General features: G+C 38.8%; 2 protein-coding genes across 2 annotated transcripts; one reads left to right on the forward strand and one right to left on the reverse strand.

Moving 5' to 3' along the window:
• The first annotated feature begins 724 nt into the window (after nucleotides 1–724).
• On the forward strand, nucleotides 725–17,550 carry LOC114481492 (zinc finger protein 883-like). Its single transcript, XM_028476366.1, has 4 exons — nucleotides 725–1,330; nucleotides 2,166–2,231; nucleotides 2,687–3,917; nucleotides 16,874–17,550. Exons 1-4 carry the CDS (start codon nucleotides 982–984, stop codon nucleotides 17,379–17,381), a joined length of 2,154 nt encoding a protein of 717 aa, XP_028332167.1. The 5' UTR covers nucleotides 725–981; the 3' UTR covers nucleotides 17,382–17,550.
• LOC114481471 (zinc finger protein 616-like) lies at nucleotides 6,502–10,301 on the reverse strand. The gene is made up of 2 exons (XM_028476335.1): nucleotides 9,844–10,301; nucleotides 6,502–7,844 (listed from the first exon to the last, which is right to left on the reverse strand). The coding sequence occupies exons 1-2, from the start codon at nucleotides 10,193–10,195 to the stop codon at nucleotides 6,733–6,735; spliced, it is 1,464 nt and encodes a 487-aa protein (XP_028332136.1). The 5' UTR covers nucleotides 10,196–10,301; the 3' UTR covers nucleotides 6,502–6,732.
• Nucleotides 17,551–18,390: the final 840 nt, after the last annotated feature.

The following is an 18,390-nucleotide window of genomic DNA, read 5'->3' on the forward strand; positions in this document are numbered from 1 at the left end:
ATTGGCAAAAATAAGCATGAAATATGGTGAAAAGAGGTTAAAAGTGACAATAATGGGTCAACATACAGTATGTGACATTAGGTGGAAACGTGGTGGAAAGGGTTTATAAGTGCTGAAAATGTCTTAAAAATGTACAGAAAACACATTGAAATTTGATGGAGAAGTGACAGGAATGGGAGTAATGTAGCAAAAATGCATTAAAAGGAGCAAATATATGACAAGAAAAAATGCCGACCAGTAAAAACAGTCCACACTTACTCATGAGTGAGTAAAAAAGAGCTTTTGCATTACGAGAACATGACACACACGCAATATACAATACATGAGGGCAAAATATCATCAAGTAGCATATAAACTGTTTCCTAAAAAGGAACCATAAGAAATTTAAAATATGTAAATTGCGGAAAGAAGAAATTTTTAAGTTGAGATGTAAATGTGGGGATTTTTTTATGGAAGTAGATGTGTCTTTATTATTCAATCAAAAAAAAATTTTCAAAGAAAAAAAAATGTATTTTTGATTGAACTAAACATTTTTTGATTGAAATGTATTTTTTTTTTTTTAATGAAGTGATTTTCCTATTGATTGAAAATGTTTTTTTTTTTTTAATAATAATAGACTCAAATCTACCTCCATACATTTTTGGGAGTCTTTGGAAGATTATACTAAAATGTGTAATTCTCACTACAACCATTAGATGGCAGCAACGCTCCGTCAACGACGCATTAAACCATAAAGAAGAAAAAGAAAGCCTGCGTTTATCTCCGCGGTTTTGTTTACCATTTAAATCTTCGACTTTGCCGCTATTTATTGTTATTCAGTAGTATTCTTTTTTTTTTTTTTTTTTAAACAGATATTCACCATATCTCTTGAGGACGACGCGTTTATCCGTTATGGCGGAAGTAGCAGTTAGCGGGTTGCTCACGGGTAAAAACGGAAGTTAGGATTATAGTCGTTTTTTAAAGCTACTTAATAGCTTTAAAATGTCTCTTCGGAGCAGCGGTGTGTGTTGTGCAGCCAGGGGATGTACTTATAACAGCAAGAAGCTCAAACTGTGGCTGGACCAGGTTTGTTTTGAACATTCACCAAAGACTAAAAGAGAGTGTTCGTGTGCTCGGAGGTACCGGTTCTACCGCATGCCCACAGAGGAAGAACCTAAGAACATGTGGCTGAAAAACTTATGTTTGAAGAGTCCTCCGAAAACAGTTTATGTCTGTTCCTTTCACTTTGTGGATAAAAAGCCGACGGAGGAAAATCCGTTTCCTACCCTGTGGTTAGGCCTCAACACACCACAGAAGAAGAAGTCTGACAGCAGTGTCAGGAATACATCAGGTAGGGGGCGTGGCAAACATAAAGCAACTCCATCCACAGGGCCATTTATAAGGGGAATAAAGGGGAGAGGTTTTTTTGGGGTCCATCCATAAAGTCAGCTAAATGATGGTCCATTGTTCTATGAATCTGTGATAACCATTTATTTATTTATCTGATTAATATCCACGAAGTTTAGTATTTGGGCCATTGTATATTGTCATGTTACAGATGTAAATCCTTGTTTTAATTAGAAGTAAAATGGGTTCAAAGTGACCAAAAATGGTATGAAAAGGTGGTGATATGGGATTTCAAAAACCACGGAAATGGTTTAAAATGTGCAAATTAAAGTAGGCAAAAACAGTGGTGAAAAGGGTTCAAAGTGTCAATATTGGAAGAATTAGTTTAAATGGCAAATTATAGGTCAACATGTGACATTAGGTGGAAAAGTGGTGGAAAGGGTTTATAAGTGCCGAATATGTCTTGAAAGTGGAAAAAAAATGTGCAGAAAAGGCATTAAAATCTGATGGAGAACTAGCAAAAATGAGAAAAAGTGATGAAAATAGGTTGAAATATGGCAAGTTTGGTGTAGTTGCAGAAAAAGGGTAAAATAAGCAAAAATGGGCTCAGGCTCAAATTGTTTAACAATATTTTTAGTTTCTTGAAGGCATCTGGCAATCTCCCGGTGTCACAACCCCAAGGTTGAGAACCCCTGGTCTAGAGCTCGCCCTTCATTTTCCCATGTGATCAGTTGATAATTCTAACTTTAACAATAACAGCCAAACTGTAAAATGCTGTAGATCTACTGTATACATATATATATATATATATATATATAACTGTCTCTCTCTCCTCTCAGATGATCCTGATTATGTCCAATCACCGAAGGTCGATCCAGGGACGGAGGATCATGCATATTCACAAGGTCTGATCATCTTATCCACTATGAGTGCGAAATCCTGAAGCAGCTCGTCAACAAAAAGTCCAAATTACAAGAGTCAAAAGTCATTATAATAAGATCAAACTTGAGATTAAGTCATTATGAGATAAACGTCATAATGAGATAAAAGATCACAATAGTGAGATAAAGTCATCACTACAGATAAAATGTCATAACTGTGATATCAAACGTAGTAATTGGCAAAAGATGTAATTATGATAAAATATCATGTTTACAAGATTAAAAGTTATAATTACAGATAAAAAGGTCACAATTACGAGATTTAAAATACTTTTAGAAATCAGCACTCTTTTCATAAGTTTTGTGTTTTTCTCCAAAAAATGTGAAAGAGAATGCTAAGTCACTACAAATCCATGACATGTTTACAGTATTATTAAATGTTGATGAAGTTGTGATTTATTTGTGTGTGTTTTGTTTAGTGCTGCTTGAGGATGTCCAAGTCGCGGTTAAAGAAGAAGATTCTCTTGATTTGAGCTTCAGTCAGAATTCAGATGTGGTTCATAATATAAAAGAGGAACCAGAGGAGCTTCAGGGACTAAAAAATAAGGATTTTGGCTGGTTTGACAAGTCTGGTTTTGCTGTAAAGAGTGAAGAAGAAGAAGAAGAAGGAGGAGGAGGAAACCCAGAGCCAAACAGACAAATAAATCCTAAATCTGAAGTGCCTCCAGAGATCGAAGTTAGCGTTATTGGTGAGGATGATGATGAGGACGAGGAGGAAGAGTGGCAGGAACCAGTGTCAGACTCTGAACCAGAAGTTGAGGACGGTAATTCAAGCTGGAGTGAAAGCAGCAGCTCTGAGTCAGAGCCTGATCATCCCAAAGAAGGAAAAAATTTGAAGAAAAGAAATCGAAACGCGGAAGGGAAACCGTTCAGCTGTGACTATTGCAGTAAAAGCTTCTCACAACTGGGTAATTTGAAGGTGCACTTGCGCATCCACACGGGCGAGAAACCGTTTAGGTGCGACGTCTGCGGCAAAACGTTCGTCCATCAGTCCAGCTTCTCCACGCATGTCAAAGTCCACACGGGAGAGAAACCATTCCAATGTGGCTTTTGCTGCAAGAAATTTTCCCGTCAAACAGATTTGAAGCGACACACGAGGGTCCACACGGGCGAGAAGCCGTTCGATTGTAAGGTCTGTGGGAAGACGTTCAACCAGAGGATACTGGTCCAGTTGCACATGAGCGTCCACACGGGAGAGAAACCGTTCAATTGTAGCATATGTGGGAAGAAATTCAGCCGCAAAGGAAGCATCGCCGCACACATGGTGGTCCACACGGGCGAGAAACCATTTGATTGTACGTTTTGCGGTAAGAAATTTAGCCGGAAGTCGAACATCGCGTCGCACATGAGGGTCCACACGGGGGAGAAACCGTTCATTTGTACGTTTTGTGGTAAGAAATTCAGCCGCAGTACTTTTCTGCGATCCCACATGAAGATTCACACCGGGGATAAACCTTTTGATTGTGACGTGTGCGGGAAGAAATTCAGCCACAAAACCAATCTGGTGTCACACGAGAGGGTTCACACGGGCGAGCGGCCGTTCGAGTGCGATTTCTGCGGCAAAGGCTACAAGGAGAGGTCGCGCTACACCAACCATCTGAGGGTTCACACGGGGGAGAAACCGTTTGATTGTGACATCTGCGGTGAAACGTTTAGAGAACGGAGACTCCTCAATGTACACGTGAGAGCTCACACAGGGAATCAGCAGTTTAGGTGTAGCTTCTGTGGGAAGAGTTTCAGGGAAAGGGCGCGATACACAAACCACTTACGAATCCACACGGAATAGAAACCTTTGGATTGTTACGTGTGGAAAGAATTTAATCGGAGAAATCTAAGGAAAAAAATGACAACTTGTTTTTTTCTCTTATTTATTTATTTAATGAGTAAAAAGATAAACAGTTTAACTTTCTATATTTAAATATTGTATCCGTTTGTCCAGATGGATGTAAAATGTATGGATTTAAACTTTTTTTGTATCTGTAGTTGATTTTTTTATTTAAATTTTACCTTTTGGTTCCCAAAAATCCAACTTAAACTAACTTAAGTTAATACACTTGTGCTTTGTCAACCACTCTGTATAAATGAAATCTAACTGAATGTACTGATTGGAATAATATATAAATAAAATGGTAAAAACAAAAAAATATATTTTTAGGAAAATGTGTCATAATTGGTTTATGGGGTTATTATTTCTGAGTTTTATGCCAGTCTGATCTTGGATGAAGTTTCTTCTTTGTTTTTGTTTTCCACAATGATTTTTTTTTTGTCATATCAAATGCTAAAATTCAATTTGTCCACCTAAAAGTAAAAAAATTCAGTTCAGTTTTTTGTCAAATGTCTTAGAAGAAACCGGGTCATTAACGTTAACCGTTGACTGAAACATGGTGTACTTCAGGAAAGTGAGTAAAATGATCAAATTTTAAACTTTTCTCATGAGAAAATGGTTGATATCTTTTTCATTTAAAGCTAAAATGTTCCCCTTAGTAGCGTAGAGATGGGATCTTTATCCCACAGACGTAAAATAATAACAAAAGAAAGTGGAAATTAAAAGAAGAAAAAGTGCACCAACAAAACCATCTTGTCTAAATCGTAAAATTGTAAATACTGACTCTTTGGGTCCCGATCCACAAGTTGATGTATTGTGTTGTTCGGGCTGCACCTGGAAGGAAATCCGCTGATGGTTTTCAATCTGAAAATGGAAATGAATTATTCATCCTTTAACAATGAAGATAATTTGATGAAAGGTGACGAGTTCAGTTGCCCTCAGAAGGTAAGGAACGGAAATAGAATGGTAAGGAACATCAGAGCCACAGACTGCACCCAAAATAAGGCAGACACGCAAATATAAACACAGACTGCACCCAAAATGAGGCAGATACATGAATGGATACACATCTGCTGTAATAAAGTGAAACTGATCAGTGTTTGTTTATTTTCCGATTAACTAATATTGTACAATCTCACACATTTACGCAATAAAAGTCATCAATTCTCTGCCTGCATTCCTATAGATTGAGGTCTGAAGTATGGATTTTAATCCTTCATATTTTTACAGAAAAGAGGGTCAACAAAATGATAGAAAATGGCAACAAAAACACACAAAATGAATCCACACTCTAATCAATGACAGAAAAAGACAAAAATAATAAATAGGCGTACAAAATGACAACAAAAACACAAGATTGCTCAACAACTAAAGGTCAACAAAATACACACAAATCCTCTGTTGTTTCCTGTGTTAATGCTCAGATTGGTCATTATCATTCTGAATACATACACGAATGTTGATCATGTGACCCTCAGATCACATTTCTGTCTTCGCATTCTGCCCTAAAGTTTTCAGTCGAGGCAAAAGCTTTGGCACCAAACTGTACTCATTGAGCATTAAAAAAACGTGTACATCAGCAATCAAACAATGTTGTGTACATGATATTTTCAGACTTTGAGAGGAAAATTTAAGCAGAAACTCAGAAAGAACATGCAAACTTCAGCAAGGCAAGGCAACGAGGCATTCAATGTGCAAATCAGGGCAGGTGTTCACTGCTCACTGCAAATCTTTGAATAATTCAATCTTAAAAAAATGTAAAAACCCAAGGATTATTTTTTGACTATAAAATTGTAACAGATTTTTATACTTTTAAAATTTCAGTAACAATGTAATACATACATAGTGACAATAAATGATATATAATAAATGTCAGGGTTGTGGTCAATAATACAGTAATTGTAATTGCACAATTGGTAATTCATTACAATTATGACATTACAATTGAAATCGCAACAATGTAACTCTGTTGTATTCATAATTGACTTTGTAATTGGAATGGAAATTCTATTAAAAACTTTTATTTACAATTTAAATAAACTCAATCCTGTGGAACCATGTGTTGCATATCAACTTTTAACCAACCATTTAAAAAAAATAATTTTAATCTCGGGCTATACTGACAGAAAAAAGGCTCAGATGCCCACATGAAAAATATTAATACCAATATTTTCATTGATTAGGAAGCCTAACAAGGTAAGCAAGAGATGAGAACATTTTTTTGTGTGTAATTTACAGTTGATTTAAGACATGGGTCAAAAACAACCCGTCATCATTAGAGATGCTAACAGAAGGCTAACACAAGAGGAAATTGTAATTGAACATTAGTAACTGAGAACATAATTGTAATTGAAATTCAGGTAAAAAATAATAATTGTAATTTTATTTGTAATTGGAAAAAATGCTGGTCATCGTAATCTTAATTGAGTTGTAATTGAACATGGATAAATGAAAATGTAATTGACCCCAGCCCTGATAAATATTACAGCTATAAACGGAACCAAAGGTTTCTAAACTAATGAAACATCCACATTAATACAAAAACTTCAAAGGTCATGTTTTTTAACCATTACATTTATTTATAAGGTTATACAAGAGAAAAAAAAGACCGAATAAATGTTCCAGCTCTTTTCAAACCTTCTATTCCTTCTCAGTGCTGTTGTGGATTTTCAGGTGTCTCTTTAAGTTTCCCTGTCGCGTGAACTTTTTACTGCACACGTTGCACGTGAACGGTTTCTCCCCCGTGTGGACCCTCATGTGCATCTTCAGGTTCCCCCTCTCTTTGAACTGAGCGCCGCACACGTCACAGTCGTACGGTTTTTCTCCCGTGTGCACTCGCAGGTGGATCTTAAATCGCGTGCCGCGGTTGAAGCACTTCCCGCAGAAGCTGCACTTAAATGGTTTCTCCCCCGTGTGAACCCTCTTGTGAGTTATGAAATTCGCCCTCTGGCTGAACTTTTTCCCGCACACATTGCACTCGAAGGGTTTTTCCCCCGTGTGGATCCTCATGTGTGTCCTGAGCAGCGTCTTGTGGCTGAACTTCTTCCCGCACACCTCGCAGTCGTACGGCTTCTCCCCCGTGTGGACCCGGATGTGTCGGATCAGGTCTCCTTGACGCGTGTATTTGTTGGTGCAGAAATAACACTCGAAGCGTTTCTCGGAGCTGTTTCCTCGCAGTCGCTCCTTGGACGCGTCGGAGCCGCTGAACGTTTGTTGTTCTCCCGTGTGGATCCTCACGTGGTTTTCTAAACTCATCAGTCCTGGAAATCTTTCACGACAAATGTTACAACTGAACTTTAGCTCAGCCAGGTTCTGTTTGGCGTTCTTTGGAAGTCTTTCTGCTAATCTTTCATGGTCAAAGTCGGACTCTGAACTCCAACTATTCTCACCTCCAGCTTCAGACTCAGACGAATGTTCCAGCCACGCGTCGTTGTCGTTGTTCGCCTCCACCTCAGAGGAGAACGAATCCTCTCCATCAATGTTCGTAGATCTTTTTCGCTCCTTTGCAGTTCTTCCCGAGCTGCTGGTTGGATGCTCCACCTCTCTGTGGCCGACACTCGTCCAACGACCGTCAGATGGTGGAAACCTTTTAATTCTGACCTTGTTCACTCTATGAAGCTCCTCCTTCTCGTGATTGGTCGACACCTCCTCTAGCTCCTCCTTTACACGCACATCTGAAGCCTGATTGGAGCTCCATTCACAGGGAACCTCTTCTTTAACCACGACCAGCTTCTGGACGTCCTCAGGCAGCACTAGAAACACGAGAATCAACCATGAGCTAGAACTCTATATTATTTACGAAATGGACAATACATATTCATCAACATTTAGTAATTATGTATGAGTGTAGGTTATCTTAAATAAGAACAGGAAACTAAATCCCAAAAGCATTTTTTTTTACATCTTATGAGGGTTTAATGATTCATCATTAGATTGATGAATCCATGTATATTCCTACGATCCAACTACATCGATCTGTGCTCCGCAAGTTGTCCTTCCTGATGACATTAATCGATCTAAAATAGTTTTAAAAGGTAATCAATCGATTGTATTGATACAAGGGATAGGCAATTTTGCCTTAAAAAAAAATGAAGAAATCTCTGATTTTTTAAAGAAAAATTTGAGTTTCAATTTTTTTTTTTTTCAATGCACTGAAAAATGACTGCAGACATCAGATATATTGTCAAAAGTGCAACTTTATTGCTGTGATTGTCCTCAAGAGTTAAAATGCATAGAAAAATCCCAAATTAAAAAGTAAATGAGGCTCTGTCATTCAACTATTTCAAGCTTAACCCAGGTTTAAGCAAAAGTGCAACAGCAACTTCACAGTAGCTTAAATTTTCTGATTAAGAAATCGGATAACTACATATTTTATAACATATAACATTACAATTAAAAAAATATGAACTCTCACCTTAGCATAGTGCGAATAAAAAATTAAACATGCCCGTGGCACACATATAGCCTACTCAAAGGGTAAACAAATGTAAACAAAGAGGGGGCTCACATCGTGCTATGGTAACCCACAAGGACTGAATGCGAAAAAGTCCAAAAAAACTGTGGTTGGGGGAAAAAAAAAAAACATATATATATATATATATATATATATATATATATTTTATTTTTTTAAAAACACAAATTTGCAAAATAAAAATTGTTTTTATCTACATCAATTTTTTTTGCCCAGCCCTAATCGATACTTATTATTATATCCTTTATTCAACCAGATAAAAGCCTCAATGAGATTAGAAATCTCTTTTTCAAGAGGGACCTGGCATGGCAGCAGCAGACAAAGTTACAACAACAATAAATACATTCATACATCAGTACATCAAAAACCAGCAGTTCTGGAAACACCAGCTCAAAACAAGATGACAAGCCGTCAGAATTAAAAACAGTTACATTGTCCAAGACCAGCTCTTTCCTGGTCCTTTAACAAAGATTTAAATTCTCCAACAGTGATCAGATCTGTTAGTTTTATATCAATCTTGAAACTCTTCCATGAAGAGGGGGCGGCGTATTTAAAAGCAGTCTTACCCAGTTTTGTTCTGACTCTGGGAACAACCACTTTATTAAAATCCTGAGACCGTAGTCCATGACGGGCACTAGACCTGATCAAATATGTGGTCAAGGATACAAGGAAATAAGCACAACAGACTTTATATGGATGTGTTTTAAAAGCGCTTTTAATATTTAAAATGTTACAGCCGACTGAAAAGTACCACTGCTCATTTAACCTTAACATATCTTGGTTGCACTTATTTTTTTTTATTTTAATACTGTATTATTTTTATGTATAAAAACAAACAGAAGAGTCAGGTATAATGTATTGAGTATTGAAAATAAGAGCAGGAAAGTTAACATCCTGTTAATTAAGTTATGTTATGTTGGTTGGCCTTTATTCAAATAAAATGTGAATACATTTGGCATTAAATGTTGTTTACTTGTTTGTTTATGTTCATCATTAATTTAAAGATGATTATCTTACACAAATAAGGAGAAAAAAATCATGTTTTTGGTTGTAACATGTATGTTATTGGTCTTTTTGGTAAACTTTCTTGCTGTTGGTACAAAGTCTTTTAAAATCAGTTAATAAAGAAAAGCTAATGGACATTTGTTTATGTACTTTGACCCTTGGCATTTACGCATGCGCACTGGGACCCTCAGGCTCACTGTGGGTAAATTGTGCAGTAGTTCAGTGAAAATCACAGATTAAACTCCAGCTCTTCTTCCTCAGGTGTGATATTATACCTGGTGAGGTGCTGAGCCTGCTGTCAGTGTCGTGGACCCCCCCTCTGTCCACTGACGGTCTGTCACAGTCTAACCTCAGGGTCGGATACGGGTTCTCCTGCGTGGGTTTGTGGTCAACGAAGTGAACGGAGCAGACGTGGAGTTTGGTATCGGTGTCGTTGAGGTTCAGGTTCTGGAGCCAGGCTCTCCGGGCCTGCTCGTCGCTGGGCAGGTGGTAGAAACGGTTCCAGCAGCGGTTCTCCCTTTTTATTCCGACCGAGTGTTCACTGCACTCCTCAGGGTCCAGCCACACTTTCAGCTTTGTACCGCAACCTCGGACCGCGCAGCAGTCCTCCGACCCTTGGAGAGACATGGTACAGACACTTTCACAATCCTTCACGTTAATAAAGACGAGGAAAATCCACCGTTATGGAGGAAAAGCAGCTAGCTCCATATGTGGCAGCCACTTCTGCACTTCCGGTAGCAGCGCAAAGTACTTCCGGTGAACTACAAGAGCAGAAACAGACATTACAATTCAAACAACCATAACAACATTACAACATAACAAAGTCCAGAACACACAATTTAATAATGTCCCATTTATTTATTTTGTATTTTTTTTTGATAAATTCATGTTTTGGTCATTTAATTTTGCAGTTTAGAAAATGATATTAAAATACATTTTTAATTAACATTTTTTTTTTTTTTTTTTTTTGAGAAACAAACGCCCGTTTGTTCAAAAGGAGTGACCGGAAACTTCCGGTTTCAAAGTAAGAGCACGTAGGAGAACGGTGCTGTTTCAGGCTAGAGCTGAAACTAAAACTTACATCCTCTTTCCTGATACAAACTCGAGTATCTTTTATAGTTTCAAAAAACAAAAAAAGTACTGATCCATGACATTAACTTCTGTTACGCAGAAACATAATATTTTTATTATCATTTTTTATCCATTCTTGACTCCTATAAATAAAAACACCTTGAATTTCAATCTTAAGTTTTGAATTTTAATATGGAAATTAAATGAAAACTTTTTTTGAAATATCCTTTTTTAAACAGAAATACAATGACCTAAAAAAAAAAAAACGGCGAAGACAGTGCAACGTCTAATAAAATAAATTAATTAAACATTACGGAGACATACATGTTCAGCCAATCACGTCTCGTGTCGTCACACAGAGCCCCGCCCCTTGGGTCTTGGTTTGAGCTCAGATCTGAGATCGGATCAGATTCCTACTGTATCCCATCATCAACATGTACCAAGCGGATCATTCACAACGATCCGATCCAGACAGAGTCGGATCATCAGAGGACGGACCAGGAAGTAGACGGACCCGGGACGGACCCACAGACGGTAGAACTATTTCCTCACTGCTGCTAGCAGATTAATATAGCTTTTTATAGGGTTATTAACACATTAATAATCCAGCCTGTGCTTTATTATCAGTCTGATTCATTAATACTTTACAGATTGATCATCCTAGTATAGCAGCAAATATTCATTTGGAATTTATTAGCAAATATAAAGTCAAGAAGGACGCATTAGGAGTAATATCCAGATCTTTAGCAGTCATTAACATTTCAATTAATAAATTATTGTCAATAATACTGGGAAACTGAGCACTAAGGACCTAATGAATAAATAATATGTGTAAAATAATATCTAAAAACTCTTAAAAATCTACCAAAAATTAATATATTTCATATTCTTGGCACAATAAAACAATGTTTGTATCAAATATGAAAGAACATCAGCACACTTTGGTTTTACTAATGCATCTACAACATCAGGAAGCTGGTGTCAAATTACAGTAACCCAATACTGCAGGAAGGAGGGGATTATGAGACTGGTTCAAACTGGTTTTGGTCTGTAGGAGTTACCTAGATAGAAATCACACATGCATGAGGTATTAATCACATTGTTGTTATATTATATATTATATATTGTGTTATTAGCAATATTTCAAATATTAACACTAGCATGTCCAAGATTTTCTTACTCCTGTTGCCCTGCCCAGAGGTCGCCAAATGACACTGATTTGCAACTCAGTGGGCCACCTCTCTTATGTAAATGCAGCCATTCGATCGGAATGTGCAGCTGGGCAGTGACAAACTTTGGGGGTTGATGTAAATGATGGCCAGTGTTGAGAAACCAGTGTTTCTCCCACGTAGATGATGTTTGTTAATCCAAATAACATTATATGGAATTATTGGATAAGAATGCCCAAATTAATATGAGCCATGTGTGTTGTGATCAATTAATAAACCACAATAAATAAAATTAGAAAAAGAAAAACAGTATTAAAGCAACCAAGCTCCTGTTTCCTACTCCTGTATTTTCACTATTTACCTTTATTGTTTTTGAAAAGTGCTTATAAATAAAAAGTATTGTTGCTATTTATGGTAAAGCGAGATTTCCGAGTGTGAAAAGGACTGTTTGAGTTCTCACTTTAAAAAGGTAAATTCACGAGGTCCACCATTCACTAACCAGGTCCATGATTATTTTATTAAGCTATTATTTTACAAATTTGAAGAAAGTGCACAAGATGCACAAAGAATCAATGCTTCAACAGGGAAAAATACACCATCAGTTACGCTGACATTATCCCTCTTGACCTTTGACCCAATGCAGAAGTACTGAACCGTAGTGAAAGTTTCAAAAAGTTATTGTGTGTGCTTTGTGGAAGGGTGTGAACGATGATACCTGCGCCCACCCTTCCACAAAGCACAATTCACCTCAAGGTGAATAAATAGCCAACTCAGGGCAGATATTTCACTGACTCTGGCGACTGAGAAGCAATGATGTCGAAAGTTTACAGCTCTCAGCAGGCTTTGGAGATGATCCTAAATGACGTCAACCCCTGTGACTCCGATGGAGAAGAAATATCCCTTCAGCTGAGTTCTGACTCTGAAATTTCTTCCGGTAAGATTTTCTAAACATCCTTTTTTTTGTTTGCTGATTACGGCAGTTGCGTTTTTAATGTTTCATTAATCACATCTCAAAAATATGATCACCCTATAGATGAGGAGGATTCGCCACCTTCAGAAAAGAGAGGTCGCCTGGAGACACACGAGTGCCTGACAGAGACGGCAAAAGATGGCACAGTGTGGCGTGAAGAACAGGTCGGAAGGCCTCTCCATCACAGCCCAATTGAAGGTCATGTCACAGATGGAGAGCCAACTGCTTTGGCCAGAAGAAAGGTGACGAGTCGCTTACAGAGTTTCCTCTGCTTCATAACTCTGGAAATGCTTCGGACCATTCAGGAGTGGACTGTCCAGCATGCACTCCAGACACAACATGAGAACTGGTTCATGGCCATACCTGAACTAATGGCGTTCATTGCCATCCTGCTTCTGCGGGGGATTGTCCGCCTTCCATCGCTGCATGACGCATGGTCAGCAAAACTGGGACTGCCCCTGATCAACAAGATTATGGCTCGAAACCGTTTCAAGGACATCATGCAGCATCTACGCTTCGACGACAAGGACACGCGCGGTGAACGAGTTGCGACTGACCGGTTTGCTGCAATCTCTGACGTTTGGGGGTCTTTTGTTGCCAACTGCATCACTTCGTACAACCCAGGCAGGCACATCACCATAGGTGAGCAACTTTTTCCAACTAAGACTCGCTGCTGTTTCTTGCAATACATTGCAACGAAGCCGGACAAGTTTGGTATCAAGTTCTGGGTGGCATGTGACCTTAAATCCAAGTATGTGTGCAAAATCATCCCATATCTTGGCAAAGACCCCAGTCGTCCACCTGGGGAGAGACTGTCTGAAAATGTGGTGATGAAGCTTATGGAACCGTTTATGGACAAAGGAAGAACTGTTACAACCGACAATTTTTTCACTTCATTGTCACTAGCACGTCGACTGCACAGCCGGAAGACCACCCTCCTTGGCACAGTCAATAAGATTCGCCGGGAGCTTCCAGATTCAGCTAAAAAGAATTTAGCCCGTGAGGAATTTAGCACACAAGTGTTTTCAACCTCTGGTGCCACACTGACTGTTTATGCGCCCAGACGAAAGAAGACTGTCTGCCTCCTCAGTAGCATGCACAGCGTGGTGGAGACTGAGGTTACTCGGAAAAAAAAGCCAAACACAGTCACCGACTACAACAGCATGAAATGCGGTGTGCACGTCATGGACCAGATGGTTCGAAAGTACACTGTGCGTTCAGGAACACAGCGTTGGCCAGTCGCTGTGTTTTACAACATGATTGACATTGCAGCGCTGAACGCACATGTGGTTTATCAGGCATGCACTGGGGTCAAGGAGAGAAGGGTGGACTTCTTGCTGGAGCTTGCAAATGAGCTTGCCCAGTCTCATATGGCAGCCAAGGAGGTGAATGAGCAAAACCTTCAGCAACAACCACCCACACCTGATGTGGGGAAAAGGGCATTGTGCCAGGTGAAGTGTTGCTGCAGGAAAAACCGTGCCACCAAGCGTTGTATGAATTGTGACAAGTTTGCATGTGGCAAATGCATAAAGGAGGTGTGGCAGTGCCAGAAATGTTCACAAAATCTCTAAGAAATAAATTTCACCAAGAATGCAAACAAGCTGTGTTGACGTCTCACTATTACTACTTACTACTTTCTGTCGCAAAAGTTGAAATATACTGTAAATTGCAACCTCTATGTAGCTGCTGTATGGGAAACACAAAGGAGAATACAAAAGGTCTTTGTGTCCTGGAACCTACCCAGCCACCCCCCTCCCTAGCTGAGGGGGGAGTAGTGGCCTCAGTAACATAACAATGGTCACAAGCTGAGTTGTTCACACCCGCCATCTGACACCAGCTTGGACTTTAAAGGTATAGGTGTCAAATGACATCCTCTGGACATGTTAGTGTTTTAATAAATAATGTCAAGGTCACAATATGTCATTTTCAAATCTGGATTTTTGCTTTTTATAATTTTTTAAACTGCAGGAAGCTCTTCTCTTTGAGTCAGCATGCTCTCCTTCTTATATGGGCATCTGCTTGTAGGCAAAGTAGCAGCTGCATGACCAAGAGGCTGGTGTCAAATTACAGAAACTCAATATAGCAAAGAGAGTGTCGTGGCAAGGGGGAGGTTTTAAAGAAACGAAGACACCGTTAATGACTAGGCATTTCTGGATAATTTGCACACAAAGTTTTTATCACACAACATCACCTAGATCATGAGGCTGGTGTCAAATTACAAACACTCCAATATGTGAGAAGATAGTCCTGCATTGTTTGAGACTTGCGAAGCAAAAGAAACTATCTTACATATTACCGTTTATTTCATAAAAATGCATTTCAGAGATCCAGGTGTCAAATTACAAAATCAGCACAGATTTATTGATTTCGGGCAGGCATTTTCTTCACAGTCACCCCCCCAACAAGAAAATAATTATTTAAAGTAGAATCAGTGATTTGTATACAAACTAGTACATTAAACTGCATATTATTGTTTATTTCTTTTCAATTATTTGATCTTTGGTAAATAAACAAAAGATAAACCTGATCTAAACATTCAGCTTTGTTAAAATAAATAAATAAACACAAATAAAAAAAAAAAAACCTGTAAGTACCTAATAGCTTCCTAGCTCATTGCTAGTTACAATGCATCAATAAATCCTTGTTAAAATACAAATACATAGTTGTAATTATTTCACATCATAACTATTTAAAAAAAAAAAATCTGAGGAAAATTCTTTGGACTCACTAATAAGATGTTTTCAGCCCAAGTTTGGGTCCCGACCCGGCAGTTGAGAACCCCTGCACTAGGATCTAGCTAAACAATTAAATGTCACGGAAGCAAAACTCACACATTCACATGATTTGTCATAAGTTCTTCAAGCAAAATGGTTGAAAAACAGAAGAAGAGCTCTCCTAAGGGACCTTTACTCTCCCTTAAACAGACACGCTCTGATGGCAGAGGTTAGCGAGTCAATCACGGACTGTTGAAGGACTCCCACCCAAAAGGACTTCTATCCTCAGGGTTTGTGTGTCTTCAACAGTCTGTGATTTACTCGCTAACTTCAGCCACCAGAACATGTCAGCGCACTGTTTAAGGGGAGAGTAAAGGTTCCTTAGGAGAGCTCTTCTTCTCTGCTTCATTGTTTACTACCAAGCTGCTTTAAATGATCTAAAAAGCAGGCTGAATGCTTCACTATGATAGAAAACAATGGGATGTTTACAGGCAGTGGGGCAGTGTGACATCATCAATCACTTGATTTCAAGATGGAGGAACACGGGCTCTTAAAACTGTTAAGTTGTCTGATTTTTAAACATTAATTAAATAAATATGGTGCTTAATAATGCTTTTGTTAGGCATAGATTTTTTTACAAGTACATTTTAAAGATTTTAGGTTACATTTGTAAAAACAGAGGAGGATCCTGTTAATGCTGATGAAATGCTCACTGTGTGTGTGTGTGTGTGTGTGTGTGTGTGTGTGTGTGTGTGTGTGTGTGTGTGTGTGTGTGTGTGTGTGTGTGTGTGTGTGCGTGTGTGTGTGTGTTTGCAGTTCTGCCTGCAGACATTCAGAAAGTTCTAGTGTTGAAAGAAGAAATTCCCTGGAGTCCCTGTTTGGACCAACAGGACCAGGAATCCTGTCACATCTGCGAGGTATCCCATAAAACGAGAGGAGAGGACAGCGGGAAAGTTTCTTTTAATGTCGTGACTGTAAAGAGTGAAAGCGATGAAGAGGAATCTGGTGTTTTGCGTTTAAGCGGTGGAGATGAAGGACAGTTGAAAACAGAGAGTGATGACAAGGACCACAAGAGTGTGAAGACCGTGGGAAACTTCTCGGATTCCTCCGAGTCTGACGACGAGGACAGGGATGAACGTTTGTCGGACACTGGATTTGAAATAAATAACAGCCAGAGTTCAGAGTGTGGTTTGAGTGGTGAATTGGAAGGTAACAGAGCTGATAAACCGTTCAGCTGTCCTGCGTGTGACCGATGTTACGCCCACAAGAGGTCGCTGTTGAAACACATCAAAGGACACTCAGAAAAGAAGTCTCCCAGCGAGAAAACGTCCGACTCACAGCCCGTGGAAAAAACATTTAGCTGCAACATCTGCGGGCAAAGCTTCAACCGGGAGCCGCACCTCACCACGCACATGAGAGTCCACACGGGGGAGAAACCGTTCAGCTGCAACCAGTGCGGAAAAAGCTTCAGCCAGCAAAGCAACCTAACGACACACGTCAGAGTCCACACGGGCGAGAAGCCGTTCTCCTGCGACGTGTGCGGGAAAAGCTTTGGGGGTCCGGGGACCCTGAACCGACACACAAAAGTCCACACGGGGGAGAAACCGTTTGAGTGTGACTTCTGCGGGAAACGCTTCAACCTGAACACTCACTTGAAAAGACACCTGCTGGTGCACACGGGGGAGAAGCCGTTCGGATGTGAAGTTTGCGAGAAGATCTTCACGCAGCAGGTGGATTTAAAGAGACACATGAGGATCCACACAGGGGAAAGACCATTCAGCTGTGACGTGTGTGGGAAAAAGTTCAACAGCAAGTCCAACCTGAAAAGACACACGGCGGTGCACACGGAGCCCAGACAGGTGGTCGTCGGGATCATTGTGGAGCAATAAATGTTATTTTCTGTTTCAGAAAGAAATGTATCATCTGTGCTTCTATATTTTTCTTTTCTTGTGCAGTAAAATGTGATAATCTCAAAATTTGCTGTTTGTTTGAATGAAAATTTACTCAATTCAGTATTTGCAACTAAAAAGGAGAGGGGGTCATCAACTGCATCTGACCTAGGGCACAATGTTTTCACTAAGGGTGTAAGAAAAAATTTAATCATTTTTTTAACCATGTTTTTTTTTTTTTTTTTAACTTATAAAAAAACATTTAATTGCACTAACATATACATAGCACGTTAACGCGGTGTCAGTGAACCACATCCGACCATGCTAAACTACCTCACTCCTCAATGCAGAATCAGAATCTGTTGTAGAAGCAACAGTTAAACTTTTTTGAAAAATGTAATTTGACTCCTTGATAAACATACCACTTGCTTTTGATGTTGATATTTGCATTTGCTTGTTCTTACAAGTTTATAAAAAAAAATGAAATTTGTATTTCATACTATTTTGTACTTTTCATTTGCAATTATTGATATTGTGAAATATATCATATTGTTTAGTATTGGGATATATCGTATCGTGACATGCAAATCGTGAATCGTATCGCATCCCTAGTCAACATGCTAAAGCAGGGGTTCCCAGCTAGTGGGCGTAAACCCCAAAATTGGGTCACTGACCTGATTTTTAGTGAGTTATAGACGTTGTTGACATGGAAAATAGAGTGTTTTATTTTGAAGTTGATTTTAACATACAACTGTCATATCCCACTTCCAAAACTAGGTGGCAGCATTTGTTTATTAACAGTGATGCTGCAGTAGAGCCATCACATAGATACAGTATAACCAATCCTACTTCAGAGATACGTAAATAAATAAATGCATGTGGAAATGCAGAAATAAGTAAATACATTATGGAGTACATTATATATATATATATAAATTCAATAATACATACATATAAAAATAATACATAATTGAGGAAATAAATAAATATAAACAATATGGTAACCAAG

The sequence above is a fragment of the Gouania willdenowi genome, chromosome 19, assembly GCF_900634775.1.
Source record: "Gouania willdenowi chromosome 19, fGouWil2.1, whole genome shotgun sequence".
Classification (NCBI taxonomy): Eukaryota; Metazoa; Chordata; class Actinopteri; order Blenniiformes; family Gobiesocidae; genus Gouania; species Gouania willdenowi.